Genomic DNA, 27,253 nt, shown 5'->3' on the forward strand with positions numbered 1-27,253 from the left:
AATTTTATTCCTTCAAATTAAAATATATCATAAAATCTATCTTTATATGTAATTATCATATTAACTTATGCCTTTTTTAGTAATTTGTATATATAAAAAGTGATTCTGATAACAACTATCCAAACACTCTCACTTCTCATAATTACTTTTTCACAAAATCTATTATCCTCAAAATCTATTCTTCAGAAGCTATTCTCCAAACCATGAGTTTGATTTAAATAAATGTAGGTCTAATTTCTACATAGATATATATACACATCAAAAAAAATTTATTTATATGTAATTAATTAGGATCTGTATAATTTTTTTTTTTTGGGACTAATGATCTATAATTCTTCCTGTATTTAAACTGTTTTTGGCTAAACTTCAATTCCTTTATTTAAATTAGTTGCTCTCCCTTGTGACACATAATTTAAAAAATAAATCACACAATTCAAGCTTGAAAAAGCAGTATGATTTAGGTGTGCAAGTCTATATTTTTACATTTGATCATGCTAGTATTCTAGCAGCAGAATGTTCGTGTGTTGCATTTGATGATGAAATATAATTCTGGGTGAAATATATTTTTAAATGATTATTAATATATAAATAAAATGAAATACGTAACAAATAATACAATCTACAAATTATATCTTCCAGTCCTTAATGTAAGATCTAACTAGAAAGTTAATGTTAGTCTTATATATAAGACCTATTTCATATATTTATTAAATTTTTTCAAATTAACCTTATTGTTATTGATATTTTCCAAATAATAATCAAGTAGAAGATAGAGGAAAAAAATTAAGAATGGTGCTTATGGTGTTTTAAGAGGAAAAAACTATTAGATTAGCTAATTTAACTAACATCTTTAATCTACTTAATTAATTAATTTAATTGTACATTAAGAACCGGAAGAGTAGCTCATCATCACCTCAAAAAAAACAAAAACAAATTTAATTAGCACCTGACATCCTTTTTCCATATATATAGTGTGAGGTAGAGTACACTGTTTAAGGTTATTGAATGTCCTTATTTATTATAATTTTATGATTTTTTTTCTTGCAATTTTGTTAGATTTTTCATTAATTAGTTAGTTAATAGAAGGAATATTCCCGTAAATAAAATTAATTTTAAAAAAAAAAGAAAGAAGAAGAAGAAGAAAAGACGGAACAAATAATACAATCTACAAATTATATCTTTTAGTCCTTAATGTAAGATCTAACTAGAAAGTTAATGTTATTCCTATATGTAAGACCTATTTCATATATTTATTAAATTTTTCAAGTTAACCTTATTGTTATTGATATTTTCCAAATAATAATTAAGTAGAAGATGGAGGAAAAAAATTAAGAATGGTGCTTATGGTGTTTTTAAGAGGAAAAAACATATTAGATTAGCTAATTTAACTAACATCTTTAATCTACTTAAATTAATTAATTTAATTGTACATTAAGACCGGAAGAGTAGCTCATCACCTCAAAAAACAACAAAACAAATTTAATTAGCACTTGACATCCTTTTTCTATATATATAGTGTGGGTAGAGTACACTGTTTAAGGTTATTGAATGTCCTTATTTATTATAAATTTATATGATTTTTTTTCTTGCAATTTTGTTAGATTTTTCATTAATTAGTTAGTTAATAGAAGGAATATTCCCGTAAATAAAAAAAGGGAAGAAGAAGAAGAAAGAGACGTAACTGATAACTAACAACTAACATGTACTTACTATTTGCACTCCATTTCTCTTAGAAATATGCCTTTCTTCTTCTTCTAAACCAGCAAAACAAGAAGCCAAGAACTCCATAACAACATTCTCGTTCTTCAGTTCTGATCATTATCTTCAAACAAGAATGGCCAATTATCCTACTATTCCTCTCTACAATCCTCATGTCATCAAGAATCTTCACTATTTCATCGTCACCACTGTCTTCTGCACTATATTTTACCTCCTCAGCCTCTGGCAGCATTCACCCCTGGTCAGCCTCCGATCAACCGCCGGAGTCAAAGCCAATTCCGGCGTCCCCGTTCCCTTTTGCATTGACCACAATTCGACCACGTCAATCTCGCCGGCGCCTTTGAATGTCAATCTCGACTTCTCGTCCCGTCATCACCTCCCTGACCCACGTCCCACGGCGGAGCGTGCTTTTAATTTCCCTCCCTGCGATGCGTCCTTCTCTGAGTACACTCCTTGTCAGGACGTTCAGAGGTCCCTGAAATTCGACAGGGACAGGCTAATCTACCGGAAAGGCATTGCCCAGAGAAGGAGGAGCTAATGAAGTGCCGGATTCCGGCGCCCTTTGGGTACCGAATTCCGTTCCGGTGGCCGACGAGTCGGGACTTTGTCTGGTACGCTAACGTGCCTCACAAGGAGCTGACAATTGAGAAGGCGAAACAGAATTGGGTCCGATTCGAAAAGGACCGGTTCAAGTTCCCTGGTGGTGGGACCATGTTTCCACGTGGCGCCGGTGCGTACATCGACGACATCGGAAAACTGATCAACCTGAAAGATGGATCTATCAGAACCGCCATAGACACCGGCTGTGGGGTACGGAATTCTTCTCCTTTCTCGATTCTTGAACCGAACACTATTTTGGACTCCATAATCGGATTCGTAATATCAAGCATTTCTTTTAAATTTTCTTTGTGAACCGCCGGTTTTTTTGCTCGTTGAACCGGATGGTTCGCCTTTCTGCTGCGGGTAGTTTAACAACTTTTAGAGCAGTAATGGCCAAGTCCACCAGTCAGAAAGAGATCCAATAATTGAACTTGCTCCTTGTTATTTTTTTTCACTGAGTAGTTTACTAAATGCTTTATTTTATATATATGTATGTGTGTCAATTTTGATGTTGGAATGACTTAGAGAAAGATTAAATTTTTAAAATTTATAATTATTTGGCATGGGAAACTTTTAATTTGAAGTTCTAGATTATATATTGTTTGGCTTTGATGCTGGGAGGGTAGGATCATTTATGAGACTACACAATTCAGGTAAATCAGGGGGAGTGCTGTAAAGGAAAATTAATGAAGATTATTCCATGCTTACCACATATAAGAGTTCTATCAGATAGACATGACAAATCGGCAATCCCATTAATTATTGTATTTTTAATATATTTTCCCGTGTTATTCAACAGGACTTCCACGCACATTTGTCTTTTCTTTTTTTTTAAATTTAGGAATTGCATATGTACATTACATTATATTATGTGTTTTTCTTTTGAAGTAAAATTTTTTGAAGAATTAAAAGGCATAGATACATCACAGCCGTTCCACATGCCTTTGGCCGTAGCATTCTCGCTTTTCTCATCTCACTTTTCAAATATTAATAATGCGAAAAAAAAAAGATATTTTTAAGCCATTTTATCCGTCAATTGAACTTATCTATCTTCTTAAAATCATCTTTAAATGCACAATTCATAGGGACTAGATATTTTTGTATAAAAAAATTCTGAAACATTAAGCCCTAAATAAAATTGAACCTGAGTAATTAAAATAGAGAGATGTCTCCATAATCACTACGCAAACTTTAGTATATCAGATGCGATCTGCAATAATATATGACACTGAAATAGTATAAACGTGCATGATACTATTTCATTTTGTAAAATGAAGCCACTCCGATGTCACTGTCTCATTAACACCATAGAAAACTCAAGGCTTTTTTCTTTCCCTTTTCTTCCTTTTTTTTTTTCTCATTTATGTTTAGGGTTAAAGTGCAAATTTGTCATAAGAACATTGGGTATCCAAAAAAAATTTTGAAAGCAAATTTACCTGAAAAATTTAAAATTATAACAATATTACCCTCTACCCTCAAGAAATTAATGTTTACTGTTAAAATAGTGACGCTGATCATTAACATTTTTAATGGTATATGATAATATTGTTATGATTTTAAACTCTTCCTAAAAAACTTTCAAATACCCGCTAGCGCTTGTGAGTAAAAAATTCTAGAACAAATTTGTAGTTTGGTACCTTAATCCTTATATTTTAGGATTCTTTGTGAAATATTTTACTGGCTATTTTTCAGGTGGCCAGTTGGGGAGCTTACCTTATATCTCGAGACATTTTAACAGTGTCATTTGCCCCAAAAGACACGCATGAAGCCCAGGTTCAATTTGCTCTTGAACGTGGAGTTCCTGCTTTGATTGGAGTTCTTGCCTCCATGAGACTTCCTTACCCTTCCAGAGCTTTTGACATGGCTCACTGCTCACGTTGCCTCATTCCCTGGGGCCAATATGGTGCACCCCGTTTCCTTTGTCACATAGATACAGATTGAACAGTTCTGAACTTTCGTTATTGAAGAACATTGTTACTGAATTGCTTATGGTTTTACAGATGGGATTTACCTAACTGAAGTTGATCGAGTTTTGCGTCCTGGTGGGTATTGGATTCTGTCGGGCCCCCCGATCAACTGGGAAAAGCACTGGAAAGGGTGGGAGAGAACACCTGAGAGTCTTAAAGAAGAACAGGACGTGATTGAGAAGGCAGCAAGAAGCCTGTGCTGGAAGAAATTGGTACAGAAGGATGATCTTGCAATATGGCAGAAACCCAGAAATCATGCATATTGCAAGAATACCAGAAAGATCTCTCAGAACAGACCTTTCTGCGAGGCACAGGATCCGGACACAGCATGGTAATTTCCCACTTTATAGGTTTAGTTTTAAGAGGCTTTTCTTGGTAGAAGAAATCTCATGAACTATATTAATACATCAGGCTTGCAACTGATTTGGAAAAAGGGCAAAGGGGAAAAAAACACTTTATGGAATGATCACGAGGATTTACTGTGGTTGTTGTTTCCGGCAGTTTCAACTATGAAGAAACATGGATACGTGAGAAGATAGTGATGTCCACGGAAGATTCATATTGGATAAAGACTTAAAAGAGATTCAAAAAGAAAGACAAAAGCATATGATTCTTGCTGCGAGAGAGGGTTTAGCATAGCAGTGATACCAAACCAGTAGTATAATAAAGACAGGAGTCAGTATAGTATCAGCTCACCAAAGTTTGTGTTGCATATTCTGCCTTGTCAGATACTCCATTCCGTTAGGTTCCTTACAATGTAGGAAAAAGCAGTTTAGAAACGAGAGTACTAATTGCGGCCTTCCAATGAAAATCTGTGTTTTATTTATTTTTTTTTATTATTATTTTTGGTTAATCCTTGTGAAGTTCTGATGCTTACTACCAAAAGCGATTCATTGCAGGAACACTAAAATGGACACCTGCCTGACCCCACTACCCGAGGTAACTGACATTCAAGAAGTTAGTGGTGGGAAATTGGCCAATTGGCCTGACAGGCTCACTTCAATCCCTCCAAGAATTTCAAGAGGAAGTTTGAATGGAATACAGCAGAGATCTTTAGAGAAAATACAGAGTTATGGAAAAAGAGAGTGGCACATTACAAAGCCATGGATTATCAGCTAGCAGACGGTGGGAGGTACAGAAACCTGCTTGATATGAATTCTTACTTGGGAGGCTTTGCAGCAGCTTTAGTTGATGATCCAGTGTGGGTCATGAACATCGTCCCTGTCGAGGCTGATATTAATACCCTCGGTGTCATCTACGAACGTGGATTGATTGGTACCTATCAAAATTGGTAAGCCTTACTTCTGGTGAAAAGTTTGCAAGCAGACTAGATTTATGGAAACAACCACAAAGCAAGTCATTCACAGATATGAAAACGTGTCAGAAAGTTATTCCTATTGAAAAATATATACTAGCATGTTAGAAGTTATATGGGAAATCAAGGCGAGCAACAAATCTTGTTGGGTGAAAACTGAAAAGGGATTTCTTTGTTTGCCTTGTTAAACAAGTAGTTGCATCTTTCTTGAGCCATATATAAATCTTCTAAAACATGGGTTTCCCACCAATGGCAGTTTTATGTAGAGGATTCTAAAATTTTTTTGATAGAAAAATTTGAAGTCTAGACAAATAGGCATATCAAGTTCTGCCCTGTATCAAGTTTCAATAGTAACTTATGAAGTCACTAATAACTACGTTTATCTGTTCTCAGGTGTGAAGCCATGTCCACCTACCCAAGAACTTATGACTTCATACATGGTGATTCAGTTTTCAGCCTTTATCAGAACAGGTAAGGTCAAAAGTAAACTCTGAAACTCATGAATTTTAATAGTGAAAATAGAAATACGTCTAACATATGTGCCACAGATATTCTAATTACATCTAACACGTGCTACAGATGCAATATGGAGGATATTATTCTAGAAATGGATAGGATTTTGAGGCCGAAAGGTAGTGTCATTCTTCGTGATGATGTAGATGTGTTGGTAAAGGTGAAAAGCATTGCAGATGCAATGCAGTGGGAAACAAGAATTGCAAACCATGAAGAGGGTCCACACCGGAGAGAGAAGATACTATTAGCAGCCAAGCAGTATTGGACTGTGCCATTCGAACAAAGCAAGAGCTAGTTTGATCCATCTCTTATTCAATTTTTCTAGAAAAATCCATTCTTTTCCAACCCCAGTTCTGTTGGGTGCAAAGTGAACATTTATACGCAACAATTAAGTCATTGAAACTCTCATATCAAATATCTGATTTCAATATTGCTGCTGAAATTACAATCGCCTCTCTTCTTATTCAAGCAATTACACCAATCACCCTTGTGCTGAATTTTTATCAGGCAAATAATTCTTGTTTTTATATGCACACGTACCCTCTTTACACCCCTTCATATTGTCGGAAAATAAAAGGCAAGAGTGTTTCTGATTAGGATTAAGACAGTTCCAAGACCTAAAACTATGAGGTTTTCAATTTTACTGCTTGTCCTCTTTTCTTTTAAATTTCAAAAGAACAAAATGGAGACAAATAGTTTAAAACTAAAATGCTTGATTTGATGTATAATTACTCCTCTGCTCCTAAAAATAAGATCCTTATACACACTAATATAAGGGTCCTATATTTAGGACCAGAGGAGTATAAACTTATAGGTTTATGAAGGAGATATGTTATACTCCTTCGTAAAATACATGCTTCTTAAAATTTGTTAAAAGGCAACAGAACATTCAAATTAAGGCAGATGAAGACTATCTGTGAATAAGAATATGCACAATAGTTCTGTTAGATTAATGCCATCTTTCTGAACCATTATCTACACACACATAAATACTTACAGGAACATGTAAATCTAAATTAATTCCAGAAACAATGCTTCATGCCTGCTGGTCAGGCCTACTTTACTCAAGGCAAATGAGCCATCATCCATACTGAAAGATTGTCGGGGGTATGACTTCACCTATTCACCAAATATACAAGAAATTATTGTCATTTATGATCTCAAACACAAGCATCCAATGATATGAAATATAATGGACGAATAAAAAAATTCCTCCACCTATTCAAATACCCATTTAATCCAATTATATGTTTATTAGAAAGAATTACACCTGGATAAATTTCTTTATGCATTTGCCATCAGCTTCTTCCATTTGCTATTAGATTCTTTCATAAAGTAATTTGTAATATTTAGAAACCTAACCACAGAGTACAACGATGTAAAAAAAAGAACAAGAAAAACACTAGTACAGAAACAAGATATATTTCAAACTACTGGAATTAAATCCAATCAGGTATTAAGCAAATGTTGAAATATGTGAACTTTTTTTTGCGTTGAGAAAAATGACTTTGCTCCATTTATGACTTCTTTTCAAGATAGGAATGGTTTTTTGCCCGATGACTGATGTAGATGATACTAAGGGTCTGTTTGGCTCAATGGAAGGAAGGAGAGGAAGAGATTTTAATGGAGGAAATTGAAGGTGAGGGGGTAGGAGAGATTTTAATATTACTTTATTTGGATTGATCAAAGGAAGAGGAAGGAATGGATTTTAATATTACCTTGTTTGGTTTAGGACGGGAAGGGAGGAAAAATATTTTTACAAGGACAACTTTATCCTTGTTCTATTTAAGTTGTTTTTATATTCCAACTTTCATAATGTTTAATAAAATAATAATAAATTACTTATTACATTTAGTATATAAAAGTATCATTTATAATCATAGTTACAGTATATATATAATAATTATAAATATCATAACTATGATATATATACACAATAATAACTAAACTTAATACATACACATATATATAAACACACGCACACACATAACTCATCAAAAGAATCAGTTTTGATGGCACTGTTAGTTAACAATTTTTTTTTAGTATAATTAGTCAACTGTCAGGTTTTTAATTAACATTTTTGCTTAATATTGGTCGGAGTATTTTGACACTGGAATACAATTTTAAACTTTTAACATTTAACTTAAAATTTCCATTGATCATTTTTAATTGAAAAAATCTTTTTTAAAAAATTTGACAGTTCAATGAACACAAATAAATATATAACTATATATACATATTGGGTGAGATGAGATGAGGAAGAAAGGCAGAAGGGTAGGATGGAAATATTAAAAATAGCCATGGACAATTTAGTCAAAGCAAGATAAAAATATACCTTTTCCCTCCAAATCCCCCCAAAAAGGAGGGTTATAAGGGGAGGGGACGGAAAATTTTATGAAAATTGCCCTCCCCTCCTACAAATCTTGGATTGCCAAATAAGGGAAACGGAGCTAAATCCATCTCTTTCCCTTCCCTTCTCTCCAAATTCCCCATACCAAACGCACCCCAGATTCCACATAAAATTGAGGACAAAAGCATTTTCCCCAGTGAACATACACATTTCTGTCTGTGTGTTAAAGGAAAAATTCAATCACTTCGACACTTTTTATTAAATACCACGAGAGAAGGGAATATTACACAACTAAAGAACTTCTTTGATTACTCAGTTGTAAGAAATCATGCCATATTAGACTTCAAAGAAGGTTCAATACAGAAAATCAGACGACAAAGAAAGGAACACTTACAATTCTATAGGTGCCAGGCTTCAGTTCTGCGCCAATTTCTATGAAATCAAAAATAAGCTACACAGTTGCACAATCACAGTTTGTTAGCCATGCATCCCAACTAAACAACAATGTACAATAAGTGCATTAATCTACAAAAGTCTCCCTCTGACATGCTCTATGCACCTTATTTCGTGATCGTTATCAGACAATCCATAAGGTAAATAGAGCGGATCCAGACTTGAATATTTTCCCCTAAATGGGTTAACTTTGAAAAATAAGATAAGCAATTATTTTCCTCCAAATTAAGAAGCAATATAAAACGGTTCCATATATGCATGTGTGACAAAGTGAGAACATCAATTAGGATATAGGAACTGTAGTTTTATATATTAACCTTTTTCAATACTTGATCTCATTCATCATAAAGATTATTTGAATTATAATGAACGTCAACTCTACAGCTTTGAAATTCTGATAATAGTTTACCTTAAGCTTGTCAGTCTTAAGAAATCGACGCCCATGCCGACTACCATCTGGCATTCGAATGACAATAGTAATTGCATTCTCATCATCGATGGGGGGTTCCTCAGGAAGAAAAGTTTCTTTCTTACCAAACATTTTCTCCTCCTACAACCATCAGCACGTACATAAATACCCCAAAAAGAAAAAAGGTACATGACTTCAAAATTTAATAGTTCCATATATTTCCACAGCATAAAGAACAAAACTGTCTGCTATGATATTCACCCCAAAAAAACCTTCCGAGACCATACCAAAGCCAGAATACTACAGAACAGGACAAAATTCTTCCCTGCAAGGCGATATCAATAACCACAAATGGAAAACTAAAGAACGCAACAATTAGTGTACTAATGTTATCCCTCAGACCAATCCCTTTAAAATATTGTCAAGGAAGGCCCCCCCCTTTACATCATTTAATACGATCAACAAAGAAGACAATCATGAAGTTTTCCACCAAGAGAACTGTATAGATAAGATGGAGTTTCCTCTTTGGTCAAACAAAACTACATTTAAATGAAGTTATGACTAGAACCACAAATTCATCTTTAGAAGATTTTAGTCCTCCAAATAAATAGTTTGCGATCAACATGTCAACATACTCCTACCAAATTATTTTGATAAAACAACATATTTGTTTAATATTAAATTTAGAATTATTGTTTGATACATCGGAAGTCATACAAACTCAAGGCATCAGCCCATAGCCCTATACCCAAGACCACGTCATCCTCTGATCAAGGCCAAGATGGCAATTACTAGCATGATTCAATATCAGAAACAAGGATGATGTGAGTTGTGTAATGCTGAAATTCTTCTAGACAAACTATCAAGTTGGCAATTACTTGCATTGTTAGTTACCACTAGTTATACTCATGTTATTGAATTCTACATTAATATCTAACCAGCATTACTGATTAGTAAAATGCCACAACTAAACGCTTGAAAGTCAGGCAACTACGAAAATCTACAACCTTGAGCAACATTACATCCTAATCAGAAAGGAATAAAAGTTATATAGTTAGGCTTACACCAACAAAACAATTTAACAAGCAAGAAACTTAACGAATTTATTACCTTCCTTTCAAGCTTCTTGCATGATTCTTCTCCCTTTAAGCGCTGAGTTTCAACTTGTCTTAGAGCATTCAACTCCTTTTGTTTATCAGCCAGCAGTGATGCTTGATACTCAGCATCCTGCATGCAAGTTAGAAACATCATGCTATCCTGTCACATTGTGCACACTAAACACAAAAATAGCCATTGCGGGCAAGAATTTAAAACCTGTTGTTCTCTTAGCAACCGAGTTGCTGTTAATGACAGTGATGCTGCAGTTGGGGAAAACTGCACATTAGGATCCACAATTCCTTCTGGACAACGTTGCAGATCAGGGAAAGGTGACACATTCTGTGAAGTGTGATCAGGCGTGTCACCAAAGATTGCAGTCTCAAGCAAAACTGCTTCATTAAGCTCTTCAGATGACATATTACCCCACTACATTCCCAAAAGGATCCAACAAAATATCAGCATAACATCGGTGGTTTTTACATGCTAATTTTCAAGAGCAAACCAAATTATCTTGGGTTTCTATTGCTACCTCTTCAGTGATAAATACATCTTCATTGCCCTGAAGATGACTACCAGCAGTGCCGCTCAATGGAGCACCCATCACAGGCTGTGCCACATTTTGGGTTCCACCTCTGTTGGATGAGGTTCCTGGCTTTACTTGGAAAATATTCATTTGTTAGAAGAAACATCTGTAGAGCTTTTTAACCGCACAGGTCCATAGGAAAGTGTCATTCCTATGCTCTAAAGTGCTCCCACCAAATACACACAATAAGAACAAATACGCTGACTGAAAATAAGTTTCAAGCAGTCAACTTCACATTAGATATCATAATTCTACGATCTCTGACCCAATCATCCAAATAAGTTTACTTTAGATTTGCAAGATTAAGTTCACAGAATCAAGACAAATCCTATAAATTGAAATAATTTTATCAGTATTTGCCTAGCTTTTCAATCAGTATACGTTATGCATCACAACAGCAAGAACTGGAAATAGAATGTGGGAAGAGCCAGAATGAATAAAGTTGAGGGTTTCTGAGAAATAACATAAATTTCTGTGGTGGCCAGACTTTCAGAAAAGGGAGGGAGAAGTAAAAAGTAAATAAGTTTTTTTCCCCCCTTTCAGTTGCAAACTTGTGAGGACTATGGCCTCCCAAAGTCTCAATATAGGTCTTCACCTGTTGTTGCCAAGGCATGCAAGTATTTCATCTTAAGCGCACAAGTGTCTTGTGTGAGTACATTGAAAAACAATCATCAGCTAACAAAGTATGCACCTGCCATCCACTCATGTTGGCATTCTCTCTCATGGTTGGCCTATCATGTACTCCTCCTAGTCTTTCATTTTCTAGTTTTGCCATATGTTCATACATTGCTTGCTCTTGCTCTGCCATCTGAGTTCATTGGTAATTAAATAAAGGACCAAGAAGATGGAGAAAGCAAATAATAAAAATACTAATATGATTTCAAAACCTTCAAGGACAATGAAATTGCACGAGCTAAATCTTTATCTTCTTGGTGAATGATACTTTGGGGAAGCCTACCATCTACTAAATCCTGAAAGAATATTAATAATAAAGAGAGAGGGGGGAGACTTTAGAGAGCATAAAGAAAGCGGTGACAATCTAGGCTTTAAGATATAATATACATTAAGAGTGCCCAATTGCCTCCTTGAAGCACTCTCTTTGATCTCCAACTTTGAAGCCTCGATTGCAGCTTGAATCATTGCCTCCTCTGTAGCATTATTTGGTATGTGTGAGAAATTTGGCTGAGTTAAGTTCAAATTGCTTTGAAATTCATTTGCCCCATAAATTCCTTGACCATATGATAAGGGATTTCCCGTCACGTCTACACTTGAAGAGCTCAATCCTGAATAATGGGATTGCTCATATGTACTATTGATCCCCACAGGAACTCCCCTCACTTCTCCTGGGTGTGAAGTATATGGTGCATGACCGTTATGGGGAGGAGCGCTAATCCTGTTATACAGGTCCCTCAGTTCTCTCCTATAATTTGAGTCAAGTAGTAGTGAAGGTCGAAACCTTCTCGCAGCAGAGAGTAAAGGCAAAAGTCCACATGATCCGGCATGGTTTTGATTATTTACATCCATGTGATTATACTGCGGACCAGCAGTAAGATTTTGCCCCATGCTGGACAAGATAGTTGCAACAAACAAACGTGTAAATAAAAGAAAAGGTGAAGAAAACTCAGAATTTCTCATGGTATCTGAAGTAACATTGTTTAGGTTCCAACAAAAATATTGAAAGGAAATAGGAAAAAGATCATGAATTATTTTCCATACATGTGTTTATCCCCTTCAATGAAATGAGCATTGACAGCTTCATTAAGATTGCCTCCATACTCCTGCTTACCAGTCAAAATATGAAAGTGTAAGAGTTTGGACTTATGCTAAAAATACCCGGTATGTAACTAACCCAGATGATAGTGTCAAACCGAGAAATTAATCATAAGCAAAATAATACAATAATAATGGACATGGACAACACACAAAGAAGATAGTTACAGAAAAAGGATATGCTCTGATTACAAACCCAATCGTAGTAATTCCCAATTTGAAACGTGATTTCATTTACAGATTTGATCTTTCTAAATACTCATCCAAAAAGAAATTCCTGAGAATGTAAATAGCCATGGCTACACTCGTATGATCTATTAGTTAGTTCTGAAGCATCATAAGTAAAAGAGAAGAACACATCCACCAAGTCAATCTCCAAATCCATTGAATACATGTTGAAACTAGTATTTCAATAGGCAAGGACAACTTGCCTTAACATTTAAAATACAGAACTGGCATTCATTACGATCTCCAATCTTAAAAAGAATTTCCTCAGTGAAGAAGCCCCGACGTTCATTTTAAAAAATGTCTCATAAATCACTACTCTTATCAGATATAAATTTCAAAAGTCCTCCAATCTTCCTTTCGTCTCCATTTTTCACATAAATCACTGTTGACTCCCCATTTTTCATCCAAACACACCATGCTTAATGTCATATTTTCAAGACCATTTGTCCATCAAGGAAAATAGAACCTTCTACAGCTACTTAATACCCCATAGCACGTGTAGCAGGCCAGGCATGAGTTCCTTCGAATTTGATGTATAATGCCCTTAAAAAAATAGTTCTGAAGCTGACCCTATACATGGTGAAAACTGATGAGTAGTTGCATGACCCGACCCGGCTATATCCCCAGTTAGTTTTATTCAGGCTTTTCTCGACTGTCCCCATAGCAGTCAACAGTAGTCTTACCAGACCCAAAGAACTGGGCTCACCCAAAATTTTCATCCCTAATTTCCATGCGTATGAATCACCAGGCAATAACTATTCAACTAATATATATATATATATATGAAATATAATTACATACTTGTACTTAAGTGAGAAACAAAACTTAATCAGATTAATTCATCCTAAATCATAGACATTTCAACAATACCTTTCATTAAAGAATCATGCTTCTGACCAGCCATCAGTCAAAGCATTGACAGTCAGATTAATTCATCCTAAATCATAGACATTTTAACAATACCTTTCATTAAAGAATCATGCTTCTGACCAGCCATTAGTCAAAGCATTGACACTGGGTATCTATATCATGTCCATTCACGTTTTCTTCTCTATATTGCTTCCTCCCTCACCTTCCTTTCTAATTTTTCAAAACTCATTGCCCATGGAGTCTTCTTCTAAAACGACCTCCGGCATAAATGAGAAGATTTTTTGAGGAAAGCAGTGTAAGTAAAGTAGTGAAAATCGATTAAAAGAATTAACCTATATAATTCAACCGCACCCTTATACTTTATCCACAATTACAGATTATGCCTCTCTTTAAACAATCAACTTTAGTCCAATAAATATGCTCATTTTTTGTACCATTTTGCCACATTTTCTCCTGTTTTGATATTTGGTTCATCAGCCATGTGATGCATTTCTAGAATGTCTGCTTAGCTAGAAAAATGAATCAGATAAAGAAGCCACAGAGCGAAAATGAACTAAAACGGTGCCGCTGATGCTGCCTGATAAAATAATGAACAGTGCATTTATCCAAATGAAAAACGGATTTAACAGTAATTTCTTGTTTATAAGAGGTAATGTATAATATAATTAGCATATTAGACAGAGAAACTCACCTCCAACTTCCGAATAGCGACGAACTGGGAAGATCCGGTGATTCTCATGAAGTTTTCAATGGCTTCCGGTGTAGGAGTCGCCATTGCGGCCCTAGATCTTTGCAACTAGAGATGTAGATTGCAGATGCAGATTACAAGAGAAGTCGAGTGGAGTCCACTGTATGTACAATAATGCGCTTAGCCTGGGACTCTGGGAGTGCGCGCTACCTTTTGTTCGCTGGGTTATCTTTTTTTTCTTAAGTTGGGTTTAAAAAACCAACAAACAAAAAGGTTGGGTTGGACACGTGGCAGCTGGAGCCTAGGCGTTAAACACGTGCGAGAGAATATGGGAACGGAGAAAGCGTTTGAACCGATAGCTAGGCAGCCCGTCCCGCGTCCACCTGCCCCATGGGACAGCGGAATGTTTATTTTCCAGGCGCATAGATCCTTCATAAAATATTAAAGAACTTTTAGTGGCTTGGTTTCCCATGAGGGTTTTGTAAAAATATTTTTTTATAAGTTGGGATAAAAAATTTTTTACATATTTATTTTATATGTTATAAAATTATCTTTAAAATTATAGCTTGGTTTCTATTTAAATACCTCTTTAATCATTTACCTCCCTTCTCACATAAAGGAAGGGCTTGGCAAACCTATAATTACTTAAAAAAATATCTTTATGTAAGTCAAGACAAAATTCATTTTACATTCTCATTTCATATATTGTAAAATTACTTCTAAAAAACTAATTCAAATATGTTAAAGCTGAAATTGATAAGTTAGTCTAGTAACAATTAACATGAATACATGATGCCAAACAAATGGACTTAACAATCAAGTCAGCTGGCAACTCTTTAGTTCAAACCTAATACCATTCTAGGTTATTAATATAAGAGTAAGTTGACTAGTTTGAATATATTAAAAAAGTTTGTTAAGTTAGTTATTTATAATAAATAGATGTTGTCTTCCTAAAATATCCTTACTAATCACGTCTATTAAGTAAAACTATCATTTGATGGAACCTTTAACACGTGCAATTACTATAAAAACTACTTTTAAAAAAAGGGATAAATTGGAAAGATAAAATAGATTGAGGTTTTATATTTAGATTCAAATTTATTCAAGCTCATTCTTATATTGACAATAGGGGGTAAGATCATGAATATCCTAGGGGAAATTACAACCAAGTCCACAGAAAAAAAATAATTACCAAAAGGTCCCAATAACAATCTCAACAACCTATAACGACAAATCCTATAGTAAAAATGACAACCTTTAGAACTTGTTTTTTAATTATTTTTCTTGTTTAGGATCTCGTTGTAATTCTCCCAATATCTTAATCCCATCACAGGGAACATAGGCAAACATACGGGAGAGACACATCGTACATCATCAATCAACTCGGCCTAAAAATGACAAAGGCCCGAATTGTATTCATCAATATGAATAACTGTTACCTATATAATAATAGGGAGAATGATAGAAAAAAAAATTGAAAATGTGAAATGCTAACGCTTAAAAATAACAAAAAGAGAAGCTCAACCTAAGTAATGAGATTTTGAAATTGAAGCAAAATGGTTTGTAATTAAAATAATAGAAAATATATATATAAATTAACTACTTGACTTTAAGAACCGATCATTCACAACTTCTGCACAAGTAGTAACTACATTTCATGAGCCATTAACAACTTTTATCTAACAAGTAATAAGGTCATTGACTGAATATCATTCATAATTTTTTATATGGGTATTGACTATTTTTTCTTAGTTATTAATAATTTTTGTGGTCAAAATGCCTCATTTATTTATTTGGAAAAATTTGAAATTTAGAAAAAGTTTAGCAATTTAATAATCACGATTTTGAATTAATTTATATATTTCTTGCATTTCTTTTATTGCAAATCAATGGTCACCTTTAATTTTAACGTCAAATGTTTATGTTAAAATCACAACTTATTAATTTATATTCCCAAATTGGTAAAATGCATCAAAAAGTGGGCATTCTCAATTTGGCTAAATGAAAATAGTTAATCACTAATGAAATGTAATCAATACATATACAAAATTTGTGAATAACTTGAAAGAGTTACATCGTTATCTGTTAAACGAAAGTTATTAATGGTAAATAAAATGTAGTCAATATTTATACAAAAATTGCCAATGATCGATGGTCAGTAGCCTTGTTACTTGTCAAATGAGAGTTGCTAGCAACTCGTAAAGTATAGTTAATACTTGTATAAAAGTTGTGAATGATCAATAGTTAAAATTAAGTAAATTTATATTTTTCTTGTTACTTGTCAAATGAAAGTTGCTAGCAACTCATAAAATATAGTTAATACTTGTATAAAAGTTGTGAATGATTAATAGTTAAAATTAAGTAAATTTATATTTTTTTTCATTATATTAATTATCTGATGATCATCCTTAATTTTGACACAAACTACTAAGTGATAGAAGGATCAAATCCTACACTTGCTAGCACTTCTTTCTGGTTCCGTGAGGGAGTTGGGAACTTTTTTCTTTTTTAAAAAAAAGAAAAAAGTAAGGCGCTTTCTGTAATTTTGCTCCTATTTTAAAATCTTAATTTAAATGTGAGAAAATGATACTGAGATCCCATGAAAAATAAAATACTACAAAAAAGTCCCTTCAAACTTGATAATTGCACAGGAGTCTTAAAGGTACTTGATGAAAAAAGTGAGTAGACATAATTGACTTCCCTAATGAATAGCCAAAAAACTGTGACAGAGTTGATTTCCTTCGTCTTCTTCATAGAGCTCCTAGGTGAGAAAGAAAAGCTTGACATCAAAGAAAGCAAAGTGGCGGAGCATCTTTCCCATCACTATTATTGAAGTTGAAGCACTTTTGCTTCATTGTCTCAATGATTTTGAGGTTCAAAACTTTCTTTCCTCTCCTCTCCCAGAATATTTTGATTAGCAAATTGGGTTTGTGTGGGGTATGTAGAAAATCACTTCTTCCTTTAGCTATTGCAAAGTTTTTGTTTTTTGATCTGTTATAAACAAGGTAACTAATTGCAAAACTCATGTTTCTGGTCTGGTATGTGTTGATGATTTAACTTGGGGTTTTATTGTGGGTGGGTAGGGTGATTATGAGTGCTCTATTTTTAGGTATATTATAGGTGAATTGATTGTGGGTTTGCTCTGCTTCGTCATGATTTAGTGGGAATGAATGAAAAAGATAAAGATTAGTGTAGGTAGAAACCCTTACTATGAAATGGGAGAATGTGTTGTTAATATACGCTGTGATAGTTGTTAATATAATTACTTGACATATTAATGACAACTATGTTATACAGATTTAGATTAAAGATAGTGAGTATGTCTATAAAGCATATATTTTGTATTTTCATATAGGAGGAAGTTTGCAAATGATGGAGAAGATAATGGGTCCATTTGGTAGGGCTTATTTGGGCTTAAAAGTAGCTTATTTCACTTATAAGCCCGATTGGAAAATGATGTTGTGTTTGGTTGGGCTTAAAAAAAAAAGGAGCTTATACATTTTAAGCTACGAAACGGGCGTTCTGGCTGAAGCTCCATTTTGTTGCTTATCTCCTCACTTTAAAAGCTTATTTTTTACCATTGAAGTGTCAGAGGGTTATTTTATTCTTACTTCAACTGGGAATCCGTCATTTCTTCACCTCTTCTTTTTTTTCTTTCACCTTAGAGCTCCCGTGACCATGAGCTGGAGCCCAACACCCTTCGTCATGTCATCGCCGGAACCATCGACACCTGGTCGCCGTGAGCTCTATCTCGTCTCCGCTGTGGGGTCATCGTCTTCGGTATGGCTTTGAGTGACCAAGAGCTTGGTCCTTCATCGCGACTTGACCTTCTCCGAGTTGCTATCGCCGTCTCCAACCCAGGTCACTGCTGTCTGCCGGTGCATGTGAGGTATGCGTCGACATCTTAGCCTCCCAGTGGAATAGAGTGTCTGATCTACCTCTGGCAAGCTTTGGGTGGTCCGATCTGTGACAAGTTGGCCGGTTCCTATTTTTGTGTTGGTTTTCGGTGAATATGGCAGTGATACGTGATTGATCCAAGCATGTAGAGTAGTGTGTGTGTGTGTTGATCTGTGTGTGAGCTAATAGAACATTTGGTTTTGATCCCCTGTTGATTCCTGAAACTGTCATCTTCCCTGCTGTCCATGATGATCAAACCACCGTGTTGTCCTATTTTTTTCCTTCTGGTTCAGTGCTGTGTTTTGTGAAATGACTGTCATCCCTACTGTCGGTGAAGGCCACTCCCTTCGCTGGTGGAAGAGGGAAATGTAGTAACCCTATTGACGAAAAATCATTCTCCTTCGTCTCGGAAATACTTCCTCCGCAGCACCACGGTGTTGTCCTTTTTTTTTTTCCCTTTCTAGTTCAGTGGTTCTGTTTCAGTGAAATGGCAGTTGTCCCTATAGTCAGTCAAGGCCACTCCATTCATGCGTCATCCTTGCTGTCATTTAGTGCTTTGTTTCAGTATCCATTTGTGTATAAACGTTCACAGTTTGAAATATTCGAGTGTAGGTTCATTTAATGTGTATCTATAATAATAATGTTGAATGATTTTAGTCAATTGAACTTGGACAGAGTCACATGTTCATTCTTAGTTGATGAGAATATATGCTCTATTTGTTGTGATTGATTATTTGAGGCTGAATCATCTTCAAGCTTCTATGTACTCCTTTTATGATGTTTATAGAAATTTAACGGAAAGAATTGATGAGTTATGCGCTATATGAATGTTGGAGCTTCAGGTTAATGTATTGTCTTTCCTTTTTCTCTTGTTCTACTTGTATTTGTCTTTGCAAATGGGACTACTGGAGCTTCCACATGACGAAAATCTCTGAACATGAACAAATATATATATATATAAGGAAAAATGTGGGAGGTTTGTTGGTTAAAAATAATACTTTTATTAAGTGGTTACTAAACAAATTTTTATGCTAATATGTTAGGAAAACAAAAAAGTTCCAATTTAGACAGGTTTGGTTCTAATTTGGTTATAAATACTTGGTGGATATTTTACATGTGAATATCCTGATTTTGTTTTTAAAAAATTTAGACCTATTGTCTAATAAATAAGTCAAATACTAAATTACGGGTAAGTGGATGTTGGGATAAAGAATTTATTCTACTTTTAAGACAAGGGATTCTTGTGTCATAATGAGAAATGGTCTAAGAATGATAGATCCTAATCCAAACACAATGGTGGAACAAAATTTGTATCATTCATGTATGTATATATATATATATATTTTAGCACAGTTCATGTCTAATTTTTAATATTGTATCATGCTTAATACAAATGTTTAATGTGTCTAGCAATACGTATGATCAATATGTGATGTTCAATTTGGTAATTTATTATTTATTTAATTTTATCATTTAATATTTTAATAATAATTTTTTTAAAAAAAAATTAAACCTAAACCATTAAAATAATAACTTAGTGGTTAAAAAAAGAAAATGAGGGAAGAAGAGAAGAAGGAAAGACAAGGTGTTCAAAGCGATGAATAAATAGTCTAGTGTCATTCTAATCCAAACACTTTTTTGTCTTGGGATTTCTTCTTAATTTTAGGTGAGAAGAATATGCAAATAACACATATTTTTGTTTGGGTAGAACTTATTTCTTACATAATGTAGCTTGAACTTGAATATTTTTAGTGCTTTGTTTGTTTCTGTTAGTCTTATCTATATTATTTTCCACCTAGAAATAGATAATGAAAAACGAAAAGCGAGTTAGGATCCATACACGACGAAAATTCTAATAGATTTTTGTGTCAAACAAATAGTGCACAAGGAACGTCATTTACAAGGCCCGGTTGGAACAAAATTACAAAGAGTTTTCAGGAAAGGAGCGGGAAAATGTATGATAGAAAGCAACTTAAGAATAGATTTGACATTTTGAGAAAGGATTGGAAGTTGTGGGAAAAACTTATGTTTGGGGAGATTGGCATTGGTTATGATGCAGCGACAAATAGGGTATTGGCCTCTGATGAGTAGTGGCAACGAAAATTAATGGTAACTATTTGTGTTGATTGAGTTTTAATTTTAAATATTAGTTTAGTCATCGCTTACACTTGCCTAATTATGTTAATGTAGGTGAATCCCAATTTCAAGAAATTTAGACATCAGGGGTTGATGTTTGCATTAGATCTAATGAAGATATTCAAAGATGTTGTGGCTTCGGGAGAGTATATGTACACACCATCAGCCTCACAGCCTCAGCTAGCATTCGCTCCATAGCCTGACACAGAAGAGGAGGAGGATGTTTATAGAGTCAGGTTCGACCAACAGGAAGGGTCGGGGGACAATGGGGATGAAAATTTCGGTGTTGACCCAACAGCCAGCGCAGGGGTCACATATGACTTTACCGGTTGCAACTTAAACAACCCCTCGAGTACTAGACCAAGTAGCTCAAGAAGCTATGGAAAGAGGAAGAGGGGTGAGACATTTGATGCGAAGAAGAAGAAAAAAGTTGTTGCGTCTACTAAAATTTCTAATAGCCTTAGTGTTATAGCAGCTGCTTCTAATAAGCGAGTAGCAGCATTGGTTGAAGATCCCCAACTAGTTGACAAGGTTTTGGCACACCTGGCTAGCCTTAAAGAGCTTAATGATGACTCTCAACTATATTATGCATGTGCTCAGATGCTTGCACGGTTGAAGTGGGCTAGGCGAGCCTATTTGGGGTTTATGCATGATCGACGCAAGTTGTTGGGGTGGTTGATACCGGCAGCACAAGACCCATACACATGGAAGGGACCTGCATAATAGGATTTAGTTCATGACTTAGTTGTTTCACTGTTGTTATTGCACTTGTTAGCTTGAACTAATTGCTGTTTTAACCTTAACTGATGTGGCCTATTGTAGGAACATTATTAATGACTAAGTAATATATTAACTTTAATTTCTGCTTGTCATCTATGGTTTGCTTTTCTGTTTGCAGTTTGAAAATTATTTACACTTTGTTTAGTTTGGTAACTACAATGTTTACACTTTATTGTCATCACAGTTACAGGGTTAATTCCAGAAATGGCTAATTAGAATGATGATTCACCATGGAATGAAGATACTCTGCGGAATTGGGATAACGATTCATGGTGGAATGAAGATAACCATTCAACACGGTTATCCATGATTAATGAAGAATTAACACAATATGAAATAGTAGGTGTATTGGTTGGTCATTATTCTGAAATGTATATGTATAAACAACCCTGTAGAACTAGTTAGCTGACAGGAAACTTACAGGTACAAGGCATTATGGAGGGGCATGATGATCGATGTCCCGAAATGTTTAGAGTGGATAAACATGTTTTCCACCTCTTATGTACTAAATTTTCAACCAAAAAAAAAAACCTCTTATGTACTAAATTAGAGGAACATGGTTTACAAAAGTCTAAGTACGTAGGAATTGAAGAAATGGTCACAATGTTTTTAAACACAGTTGCACATGGACAATGCAATAGGATGATCTAGGAACAGTTTCAACATTCAGGGGAAACTATAAGTAGGCACTTTCATAATGTACTGCAAGCTTGCCTTAGCCTATCGAGTGAACTTATTCAACCCATAGATCCTATATTTTGTGGAACTCATAGAAAAATTGAAACCGATCCACGTTATTATCCATTTTTTAAGGACATAATCAGAACACTTGATGGCACTCATATATAGTGTGTTGTCTCTGCTGCAAAACGAGACAAATTTATTGGCAAAAAGAGAAACCCATCACAAAATGTCATGGCTATATGTGATTGGGATATGTGTTTCACTTTTGTCTTGGCAGGGTGGGAGGGATCTGCATATGATGCTCGTATATTTGACAGTGCTATTACAAATTTATCTCTTAATTTCCCTCATCCACCTCCAGGTATATGTTTATAAGTTCCAATCACTCATGTTTTTTTAATTATTTCATATTTTTATTCATTTCACAATCTTTCAAATTGTTTCATGAATCATTAGGGAAATATTACTTGGTTGATGCGGGATATCCAACACCAAATGGATATCTAGGCCCATACAGATCTGAGCACTACCACCTTCCAAACTTCCAACGACAAGTAGGAGCCCAAAATAGTAACAAAGCATTCAATTATTATCATTCCAGTTTAAGGTACACAATAGAAAGAGCCTTTGGTGTTTGGAAGAATAGATTTCACATCTTACGAAACATACGTAGTTATGACTTCCAAACACAAGTGTACATGGTTTGTGCAACAATGGCTATTCATAACCTTATAAGGAGACATTCAAGCTCCGACTTCTTTTTTGAACAAGTTGAAAATGGTAATATAGTGACCGAACATGATCAGGCTGAAGCTAGTCAACCATCGCCTTCAAATGTTACATCATAGTCTTCATCGCATATGAATCATGTTCGTGATGCAATTAGAGACCAAATTATCCATAGCTTATCAATTAATTAATTATGTAATATTATTTTGTTTTACTTTGTCAATTGGAGTTCAAAACATTTTTATCCATTTTTTTTCATTTCTCTGATGCTTTCAAATTTAATTCACTTAATCAATTTCACTTCTTCATATTAAATTAATTTAAATTTATTGTATTATGTCAATTTATTTTTTTATCATGTTGCACTTCATTTCTTAAATATTTCTTATGATTTCTCTAAAGTTCTTAATTTTAATTCACTCATTAAATTTTACTTCTTCATTATATTATCTCAATTCATTTTTTTCTTCTTTCACTTTATATTTAAAATATTTTTTTATTTCTCTAAAATCTTAAAATTTAATTCACTTCTTCATATTAAATTATTTTAATTTCATTGTATTATGTGATATCTTTTTTTTTCATTTTTTATTATTTATTAGAACTCATCCCCATTTTGATTATTTTACAACCAAACTTACTTTTACTCAACCATAATCTAAACAACTTTTTACCAATCTCACTTTTGTAAATGGACTTTTCTGAACTCCAATCCAAACATAATTCAGCTTATCCAATTTAGTTTTTACCCAACTTCACTTATCCATAAGCTACTTTTTCAATAAGTAGCTTTTCCAATCGCTGATCCAAACGGGCACAATATGCGATATGTTGAATATGCTAGGGGTAGTGTGAGCACAAGAAGCATAAAGAAAGACACAAATTATGAAGAGTTGAAGACAATGATATCATTATTTTTTGGGGACATTAGAATTCAACTTAGGTAATGTGGTATCTATACATTACTACAAAGGATCTAATCCAAAAAACAATGAAAAATTCAATTTGTTGTTTAATATAATTTTAATAAGTTCATGGAGGCCCCTAAAGTTCAAGCACACTAACTTGAAATTAAATTTTTGTCAAACTTCTATTAGTAAATATAGTGATAAGTGACAATACCAACGTTAACAAGTAAGGAAAGGTGTATTAATATGAGAGAGTGCAAATAATGACAACTAAATATATATCAAAATGTAACTTTTCAGATTATATTGTTCTCAGTTGCCATTGCATGGTGTTATTGTTGTCATTTGATTTTGTCTTGCTTAGTCTTCTTTGTTATGTAAATTATTTTTTTGCAAAATAATTGTTTAACGATAGCTCGTTACATGTTATTAAGCCAGAATTGTTTAAGAATGAGGGTAAAATTGGCAACGATGTAAAAGGGGCCAAATTTTATGTCTAGTATGATGCATGAGTTTATTTGCTGGACTAAATTAATTTTTTTTAGTGTGGTTTGCAAGAATATTCACATGATCTTTACATGTTAAATTTTGTTTACAGTGATTCATGTAACGTTCATGTCCTCTCGTGGCTACAAGAGTAGAATGGCCCAATTCTTGATAGTGTTAGATATACCATGACACGGTACTTGAAGATAAACTGCAAGAGCTCAAGTTTGAATGCATATGGTAGTCGGTTACTCATAAAAACAACAAACATAGGGATAAAGTACTATCGATGGTACTTGATTTCAACCAAAGTAAGAAAAGGAGATAAAGCTATTAACAATCAGAGGCATTAGAAATGACCAATAATAGTCCTCTGATTGACAACTCATTCTATGGTAGGAGCCAATCCAATTATACTAAATTGTATATAATATGACTACTTACATTCTTCTTCATATGTTAATGTTCTTGTATGTTACATGAAATAGGATCCAATCCAATTATATTAAATTCCATTTATTTACTTACACATTAAACAAAAAACAGAATATATATCACCAAAAAAATTTAACAAAGTGATAGTGTAGTTATTAACAAATTAGGTGTAGATATTAATACTTGATGTAAAAAATATTGCCAACCAAAGGTATTTTTAGTTTCAAATTTGCAACTGAATTTTATATATAATAAAATATAAATATCATAACTCATTATAACTAGAATGTATTACTGAAATTTATGTCAATTAAAGGCTATTGAAAAAGGACAATTCCAACTATTGATAGGTTATAATGCCACCATTGACAAGTGACAGTAAAGTCACTGACAAGTCTAACTACAACCAATAAAAAATCAAGGTGTAATGAATGACAAGTGATTGTATAATTTCATATTAATGATGATAAATATGTTATTAGTGATATTATATAACATTATAAACAACTTTATATCATATAACATTATAACCAATCTCATATCAGCATATAATTTGACAAGTGATAGTGTAATGATTAACAAGTGGAGAAGCATGTATTGACAATGCAAGATGTAAATAATTACAACTGATTACACATTAGAATTGAACATGTCATTTTATAGCCAACTTTTATTTACAACTTTATATACATATAATTTCACCAATTTCACAAGTTGTCCCACAAAAATATATGGGTTACATGTATCTGATATCAAACTAATTACTATCTCCGATCCTATTTATAAGATCTCGTTTATAGACTATAAATAATTTTTTATAATTAGGACTAGAGGTAGTATTAATGTGCGTTGTCACATATACAAAAAATTCCCTTCATAGCTATTTAAAAAAAAAAAAAGGCTTGCACAACATGTTTTCAACTAGAATTTGAGTTCTTACATGTCCTGGCACTATGTTTAGACTTATTGCATCTACCATAGCACATGAAATTGATGGTGTCTCCCTAATTTATTTACAACTCGAAAAAAATTGATCAATCCTACAATAAATGACAAGTTATGGTATATACAATGATAACTTAGGAGCACTTTAATAATAAATTACATGGAAAAAAATGATAATAGAAGATATTTGTTCAAACCAAGCCTACACATCTTGCTCTTTCATTGTATCATCTCTTATTGCTTCCATATGGTCATTATTTCCATTCTCTTCTATATATACATAATCACTTTTTTTAATTGAACTTTATTACATGCTCTACCCCTTCATCATCTATCAACTGCATAAATGTATTTTTATAAAACATAACTGAAAATTTCAAAACAAAGGAATTACTTTCTTTTTCAAGAAATAGTGATATAATTTCCTTCAACTCTTCATAACTTGTGACTTTCTTTATATTTTTTGTTCTTACACTATTCCCAATATATCACTTATCTTTTTCTCCATCATTTATAAACTTACCCCATATGATAAAAAAAAAAAAACAAATAGATGCTTTACAAACATATTTGTCAACTTTAATGTAAACCTACATCACACAGTTATCATTACCAAGTGAAGTAACAATATTGACAACTATTGTGGTTTATATTGACATCTATTGAAGTTTACATTGACAACACAATATCCCATTTCATAGTAAAAATTTCTACCCATACCAAATTTCATCTTTTTCATCCATTCTCACTAAACCACGCTTAAACAAAGTAAACTCATCATAAACCCACCCATAATATATCCAAAAACAGAGTAGGGAAAACCATATTGGAGGTACTTATACTTTTTTTCAATTTTCAATTTGGTATCTATGTGTTTTTTGTTCTTGACTAAATCTTTATTTTTCATCTATTAACATCATTAATCCTTATGTAGAGACTAAAAATATCAATAGAACAAAGTTATAAGAGCTAATGTTGCTAAAAAGATAAAATGAAATGTTTAATTGAAGGAAAAAAAACACATAGGTACCAAATTAAAAATTGAGAGAAAATATAGGTACCTTCAATATGGTTTTCCCAACAAAGTATCTATCATCATCTTACCACCTATAGTGAAAGCCTGACTTAAATCACCAGCACACACCAAACAAAAAACACAATCTTTGCATTAACTTATTCATATTAAACCAAAAACTTAAGCTTTGCAACAACAAAATGGCAAAATGATTTTCAATATACCCATACTCAAACTTAATCAACCAAAATGTTCTAAAAGAGAAGAGGAAAGAAACTTTCGAACTTTAGAATTAGCCGAAATGATGAAGATGAAATATGTAAGAGGGTGGAATAGTTTTCAACATACCTACACCCAAACCCAATCTGTTGACTAAAATGTCCTAAGAGAGGAGAAGAAAGAAATTTTCGAACCTTATAATCAGTTGAGATGATGAAAACGGAAGATTCTTGGCCTTCACTAATGGTGATGAAGAAGAGGCTCCATTAATGGCTGCTTGCTTCTTTCTCATGCGCAAGAGTTTCAATATACAATATCAGTTTTCCCTTTCGCTTTTTTTAGTGTTCTTTGTGCCTACATTACCAAGGGCAAAGAAGTTTATTTACATTTTATTAAATTGCACTGAGGTTTCTTTAGGATTTGTGGTTAATTGGAAGGTTTTTAAGGACTTTTTTG

General features: G+C 33.6%; 2 protein-coding genes and 1 pseudogene across 3 annotated transcripts; 2 read left to right on the forward strand and 1 right to left on the reverse strand.

Moving 5' to 3' along the window:
* The first annotated feature begins 1,834 nt into the window (after window positions 1-1,834).
* LOC114718069 (probable methyltransferase PMT16) lies at window positions 1,835-6,601 on the forward strand (annotated as a pseudogene).
* LOC114718067 (plant UBX domain-containing protein 9-like) lies at window positions 5,482-14,730 on the reverse strand. 2 transcript variants are annotated; one of them, XM_028903312.1, is made up of 12 exons: window positions 14,567-14,730; window positions 12,724-12,785; window positions 12,070-12,571; window positions 11,895-11,978; window positions 11,699-11,815; window positions 10,954-11,076; window positions 10,641-10,850; window positions 10,437-10,553; window positions 9,327-9,467; window positions 8,859-8,915; window positions 7,112-7,233; window positions 5,482-5,565 (listed from the first exon to the last, which is right to left on the reverse strand). In XM_028903312.1, the coding sequence occupies exons 1-11, from the start codon at window positions 14,648-14,650 to the stop codon at window positions 7,126-7,128; spliced, it is 1,605 nt and encodes a 534-aa protein (XP_028759145.1). In that variant the 5' UTR covers window positions 14,651-14,730; the 3' UTR covers window positions 5,482-5,565; window positions 7,112-7,125. The 2 variants fall into 2 exon arrangements, with proteins under 2 accessions (XP_028759145.1, XP_028759146.1); XM_028903313.1 differs by lacking the exon at window positions 9,327-9,467.
* Window positions 14,731-20,413: 5,683 nt separating this feature from the next.
* Window positions 20,414-21,319, forward strand: LOC114718071 (uncharacterized). The gene is made up of 2 exons (XM_028903315.1): window positions 20,414-20,530; window positions 20,795-21,319. Exons 1-2 carry the CDS (start codon window positions 20,414-20,416, stop codon window positions 21,317-21,319), a joined length of 642 nt encoding a protein of 213 aa, XP_028759148.1.
* The last annotated feature ends 5,934 nt before the right edge of the window (window positions 21,320-27,253 follow it).

This window comes from Neltuma alba, unplaced genomic scaffold (genome assembly GCF_004799145.2).
Source record: "Neltuma alba isolate B1F8T4 unplaced genomic scaffold, ASM479914v2 tig00011797_pilon, whole genome shotgun sequence".
Classification (NCBI taxonomy): Eukaryota; Viridiplantae; Streptophyta; class Magnoliopsida; order Fabales; family Fabaceae; genus Neltuma; species Neltuma alba.

Bases quoted from the DNA above. Each gene is read 5' to 3' on its own strand.
- LOC114718067 (XM_028903312.1), bottom strand. From the start codon at position 14,650: ATGGCGACTCCTACACCGGAAGCCATTGAAAACTTCATGAGAATCACC. The intron at 10,554-10,640 runs GTTTTAAATTCT...ACTTGCATGCAG, and splicing joins GGTTGCTAAGAGAACAACAG to GATGCTGAGTATCAAGCATC. The intron at 9,468-10,436 runs GTAATAAATTCG...TGATGGTTGTAG, and splicing joins GCAAGAAGCTTGAAAGGAAG to GAGGAGAAAATGTTTGGTAA.
- LOC114718071 (XM_028903315.1), top strand. From the start codon at position 20,414: ATGTATGATAGAAAGCAACTTAAGAATAGATTTGACATTTTGAGAAAG. The intron at 20,531-20,794 runs GTATTGGCCTCT...TTCGCTCCATAG, and splicing joins ATGATGCAGCGACAAATAGG to CCTGACACAGAAGAGGAGGA.